General features: G+C 57.5%; 1 protein-coding gene across 1 annotated transcript in view; it reads right to left on the bottom strand.

The window, feature by feature from the left end:
* Window positions 1–394: 394 nt before the first annotated feature.
* The window catches only part of LOC104915409 (epiplakin-like), a gene marked incomplete at its 5' end in the record, with an annotated part of 16,894 nt that continues 11,737 nt past the window's right edge, over window positions 395–5,551 (bottom strand). Inside the window, one exon of the mRNA XM_031557461.1 lies at window positions 395–3,512. Within this exon, the coding sequence (XP_031413321.1) occupies window positions 834–3,512 (2,679 nt within the window). The remainder of the gene's footprint in view (window positions 3,513–5,551) is intronic.

The raw sequence follows: 5,551 nt of genomic DNA, 5'->3' as shown, positions 1-5,551 counted from the left end.
GTGGCAGATGTCCCATCCCTGGAGATATCCCAGTTCAGGCTGAATGGAGTGCTGAGCCCCTGACTGAGCTGTGCTATCCCTGTTCATTGCAGCAGAGTGGGACTAGATGGCCTTTCAAGGTCCCTTCCAACACAAACAATGCTATGATTCTCTGATCCCCTTGGCCCTGATAGCTCTTGGCTCCTGTGAGTACACCCAGGGGCTGACTGCATCAGAGCTCCAGAAACAGAAACCCATTCCCACCTCGACTGTATGCAGTGAGCTCCAGCAGCCCCGCAGATCCCCACAGCCCCAACTTTCCTCAGTGGAGTGGATGGGTCAGGGTGAAATGTCTCACAGGCGGCCACAGCCATGTGTGCTACCCAAACTGCTCTCCCCTCAGCCAGGCCGGGGTCCCAGCTATCCTGGGCAGAGGTGGTCTGTCCCTCTGCACTCTTCTGTAGCTGATAGTTGTGCTGCCCACAGCTCCTGCTTTGAGGTCTCTGCCTGCTCCCACTGATGGTGATCACTGACCCATCTGCTGTGGGTGCCAGACACACCTGCCTTTTTCTTTCCCTGTCTTTTGTCAATGCCTATGTGGGTCCACAGGCACAAGCCTCCCCACGCCCTCCCCAGAACCCCCCAGCAATGCTCCACTGGGAAAAAAAAATCTCAGGGAAGCAGCAGCTGAGACAGGAAGGAGTTTAACCAGGCAGCAGCATCGTTCCACACAGCACTTCAACACCACTGTTTCCTGCCCAGAATTGTGCTACCTGGAGAGCCGGCGCTCACCAGCCCCCAGCTGGTATTTTCCCCACGAGGCAGAGCTCGCTCCTCCCCTGGGGCGGGTGGTCCTAGGGGTCCTGGTGCTGCCTCTTCTTTCCCTGTGTGCCTGTGACAACGGTGGTGGTGATGGTGATCTTGTTCACAGTCAGCCCTCCCGTGCCGTAAATGTCGAGACACGCTTCTCGTTTGTACTCAGAGACCTGCTTGGTGGAGAGGAGCTCCCACACCGACACCCTCTGCTCCTGGAACTGCCCGAAGGTAATGTAAGAGCCTTCTGACTGCAGGAGATCCACTGTCTGCTGAGGAAGGGCTGCGAGATGTCTTTCTTTGCTGTGTGTCACGGTGCTGCTTATAGCCCGGATAAGTTCCTCAGTGGTGAGGGTCCCGTCACGGAACAGCTCCAGGAGCTCCTGCCTTTTGTCCTCAGGGAGGCAGTCGGAGGACAGCAGGTCCCACACGGAGACTCGTCTCCCCTGGAACTCATCCACTGCCATCTCAACTGTGGTGGACTTCAAGATTTTTTCCCAGGTCCTGTCCTGCAGGTGATGGGTGTGCTCCGCTTCTGTGACGGTCATCTCTGCCCTTGGACCACTCACATTTGCTGACTCCTCTGCCTCTGCTGCTTCTGTCTTGGCCACAATGGTGCTGACAACGGTTTTCACCTGCTCGAGGGTTAACTCTCCTGCCTGGTACAGCTCGAGCAGCTCCTTCCTGTTCTCCGCAGGGATGTACTTGGAGTGGAGCAGGTCCCACACAGAGACCTTGTGGCCCCGAAACTCTCCGACCTCCATGTCGACAAGTGTGGTTTTCAAGGCTGTTTCCCGTGGCTCCTCTTTGGAGGAGTCATCATCCTTCTCTCCGGCTGCTGGCACAGTGTCCTTGCTGGAGTGCTTGACTGTGATTTGGAATTTCCTGCCTGTAGATTCTTTTTTCTTAATGAGAGTGGTGACAGCAGTTATCACCTGCTCCAGGGTTAATACCCTTCCGTGGTACAGCACCAGGAGCTCCTGCCGTTTGTCCTCAGGGATGTAGTCAGAGAAGAGCAGGTCCCACACAGAGAACTCACCGGCTGGGATGTCAATGGTGGTAGACTTCAAGACATTATCTTGTGCTGAACAACCGTCTCCGTTTTCCTCTGCCCTTGACACTGCATTTTGTGGATTCCCAGCGTTCGCTGTGGGTGTGATATTTGCAGCTTCTGTTTTGTTTATGACGGTGCTGACAGCAGCAGCCACCTGTTCAGTGCTCAGTATCCCTGCCCTGTACAGCTCCAGCAGCTCCTGCCGCTTCTCCTGAGGGACGCATGTGGAAAAGAGCAGATCCAACAAGGAGACATTTTGTCCCTGGAACTCACCGGCAGTGACATAGATGGTTGCAGACTTTAAAGACTTTCTCAACTGCTGCTCCTGGGAGCGCGTGTCCTGCACCGGCTGTGACTCTCCTATCTCACCGTCAGCTGTTTCTGTGGATGAGTCCAGGTCTCCGCTTCCCGTTTCCACCCCAGTGATGATGGTGGTGAGAATGATGATCATCTCCGGGATGGTCACTGTCCCTGCTTTGTATTTCCTCAGCAGCTCCTCTCTCTGGTGATCAGAGACGTAGCGAGAGAAGAGGAGCTCCCAGACGGTGACGCTGGAGGAGCCCTGGAAGAGCCCCACGCTGACGGTGGTGCGGGCGGCCTGCAGGGCTTTGCGGGCGTCCTTGTTGAGCTGGAAGAGCGCGGATCCCTTGTCCATCACGTGCAGCATCAGCAGCCCCGTGTCGGGGTCGGGCACACAGCGGCGCAGGAGCTGCGTGTAGGTGAGGTTTTCGTGCGTGTTGGGGTCGAAACAACTCCTGGTTTGGTTCTTGGGGTTCAGAAGGAACTGGCACATCTCGCGGTCGAAGTAGCCGCGCTGCTGGGCCACCTCCACGGGGAGGCGGTCGCCGGTGGTGGGGTCGATGATGCCGCCGGTGGCGATCTGGGCCTCCAGCAGGCGGATGGCGTGTTCCTTCACGATGAACTCCTTCTGCATGGCCTGGAAGAGGGAGATCTTGTGTCCCGTGTACGGCTCCGTGTACCCGCTCACGGCTCCCTCTGCTGACAGCAGCTTCTCGTAGAAATCTCTGCCGATGAGTCCCGCGCTCAGCGCCTCTTTCACTGACAGCTTTGCGTTGCTCATGGGGTCGGCGAGGAACCCCGACGCAGCCTGTGCCTCCAGCAGCACCAGGGCCGTGCCCGGCGTCAGGAGCCCCCTGATCATGGCATCGTAGATGCTCAGCTTCTTGTTCTTCGCCTGGATGAAGACGCCAGCTATGAAGTTACTCCCACCCCCACGCATCTCTGTGCACTTGCTTGCAGTTGGGTTCATTGCCGCGTTGCTTGGCTTGTTGTCCTGAAGGGCTCCACTCATCTTCTGTCTCTGGGCAACAGTCCTGCTGCCGTGGGGCACCGTGTTTGTCTGGCAAGAGGGAAAGAAAAGACCTGGTGAGACACGGGTTCCTGAGCCATTCTCGTGGTGTGAGCGAAGAGAAGCCCCGTGGCAGCCCAATGGAAAGCAGGAAGCGGCACGGACAACCTGGCCTCTCTCAGAGTCCTCCGAGGAGCTGCTAGGCCTCCTGGACCCCCGGATCTTTGGCTTCTGAGAGCTTCTGCTCCTGTTCCTGAGTAGGAACGCCGCTGCTGCCTGCTTTGGGCACGGGGCACAAAGTGAGCACAGCCCCTGCTCACCTCTTTCTGGCTGCTGTGCTGCCCTGGGCTTGGCAGATTTAACCAGCGATCACCCGACCAGCAGAAGTCATCACAGAATCACAGAATCACAGAATGGCCGGGGTTGGAAGGGACCCCAAGGACGATGAAGCTCCAACCCCCCATCACACGCAGGGCCACCAACCTCCACATCTCACAGCAGCCCAGGCTGCCCAGGGCCCCATCCAACCTGGCCTTGAACACCTCCAGGGATGGACGGGGATCCACAGCCTCTCTGGGCAGCAAGTCATGCCAAGAAGCAGTGTTGACTTCCCAGTGTTGCTGCCACTGGCCGCTGTCCTGCTGCAGAGAGCTGCTGGCCAGTGCTGTGCGTCACCTGCCCTCGTCCCCTCGTCCTCATCACACCGCCTGGCTTTGCACTGGTGGGCTGTGAGTGTGGGCTGTGGACACGGCCCAGCTCAGTGCTGTAGGGATCCTCCTGCCCCGTGCTCTCAAGGCACCCCGGTGTGACACAGCCCGTGGGATTGGTCCATGGGGGTTGGACAGATGGGTGCAGGGGGCTGTTGAGATCCAATGCAGCAGAGAGAATCTGAACTAGCTGAGACCTTCTGTAAGGCCGAGGTTTGCTGTGGATGAGGTGTGCCAGGGATTCTGCTGGCTCTGAGGCCCCAGGGCTGGCAGAGCCCCATCTCGTGTCCCGTTACGCTCTCCTCACCTCCTTAACCGAGGGCTGGTGCCACAGGCACGCTCACACGGCTCTGTGGCCAGAACTGACTTTGAAGTGCACTTGGAGATGGTCTGAGGGAAGGTTGGTGGCCTGTGCCCATTACCAGCCTGGGACCATTCCAACCAGTTCCAGAGCCTGAGGACAAGGGCAGGGTCACTGGGAGGGCTGCTCTGGCTGTGTGCTCTCCCTGCAGCGTGGCAGGGGTGCTCTGCAGATGTTTGGGGACACAGCTCTAGGAAATATCTCCCAGCCCCTGGGCTGCAGGGGGGACTGAGCGGTCACTCTTTGTTTTTAGCTAATTGTTACGGAGATGAAATGACAGCTGGAGTGATATATGCATATATAACGCAGAGTCAGGGAGGGCTAAGAACAGAAAGCTGCTCGGGACGTCGCAGTGAGAGCTGTTTGCAGGGGGCTCTCCCCTTCACACGGATGCTTTGCAATAAGCGTGACAAGTCACAGTCTTGCAGTGCCCTTCACACAGAAATGCAGCCCCCAACCCAGATACCTGCTGTGCTGTCTGGGCTGTGCTGGAGGACGACAGCTGTGCTCTTCAGAGCTGTGCGGGGTCAGACCGAGGGCCCCTGCAGCCCACAGCCTCATTTCCATCCTGAGCTGGAAGTGGACAATGGGAAGGATGGAGAATGAGGTGACGTGTAATGTTTCCCTGCTTCCCACGGCAGTCTCTGTTTTGGGCTCAGTGGATTTCAGGAGCTGAACACATTCAGGGTCTGTTCAGTGTTTCTGAAGGGATCGCTCCCAAGCAGGCTCTTATGAAAGCTCTGCAAGCTTTCAGCATCCCCAGCATCATTTGGTGATAAGGCCATGGATCTCGTAAGCACGGCAAAAACAAAACTCACATTTATCTGGGAACACCCATCTCCCATAAAGCTGCAGTGACTGACGTTAATGATAAGTTTAATTATCAAGGAGGACACAGCTTAGTTCCCTGATGTTTACCTAACTGGTCCAGAAGTCTCTGAGTCATTGCTTTCGATCCATTTACATATTGCATCGATGCTGGTGGAGATTGATCACGCTGCTGCAACACTGCATCCCTGCATCACCTGTCCTGGCTCCGGGCTCCCTCTGGCTGAGGGGCCGCAGCCCACCCCCCAGCACCAGCCCCGGAGAGCCGCTTCCCTGCACCCGAATCCCCCTGGAGGTGCGGGGCCGGTTGTGCCACCTCAGCACTGCAAAGCAGAGTCAGTGTCACACCCCGGAGCAGGAGACACCTATGTAGGACACGGATGTCGTGTGAACACCCCATACGGAGGACGTTGCCCGGTGGCAGGCTATCATTAGCCGTCTCTAATCAGCGCTCCTGATGCCGGGGCTGGGTTGCAGACGCAGCTCCCGGGGCAGCAGCC

The sequence above is a fragment of the Meleagris gallopavo genome (genome assembly GCF_000146605.3).
Source record: "Meleagris gallopavo isolate NT-WF06-2002-E0010 breed Aviagen turkey brand Nicholas breeding stock chromosome 1 unlocalized genomic scaffold, Turkey_5.1 Chr1_random_7180001957580, whole genome shotgun sequence".
NCBI lineage: Eukaryota > Metazoa > Chordata > Aves > Galliformes > Phasianidae > Meleagris > Meleagris gallopavo.
Note: the sequence above shows the minus strand (reverse complement) of the source record. Positions and strands in the feature narration are given on the sequence as shown.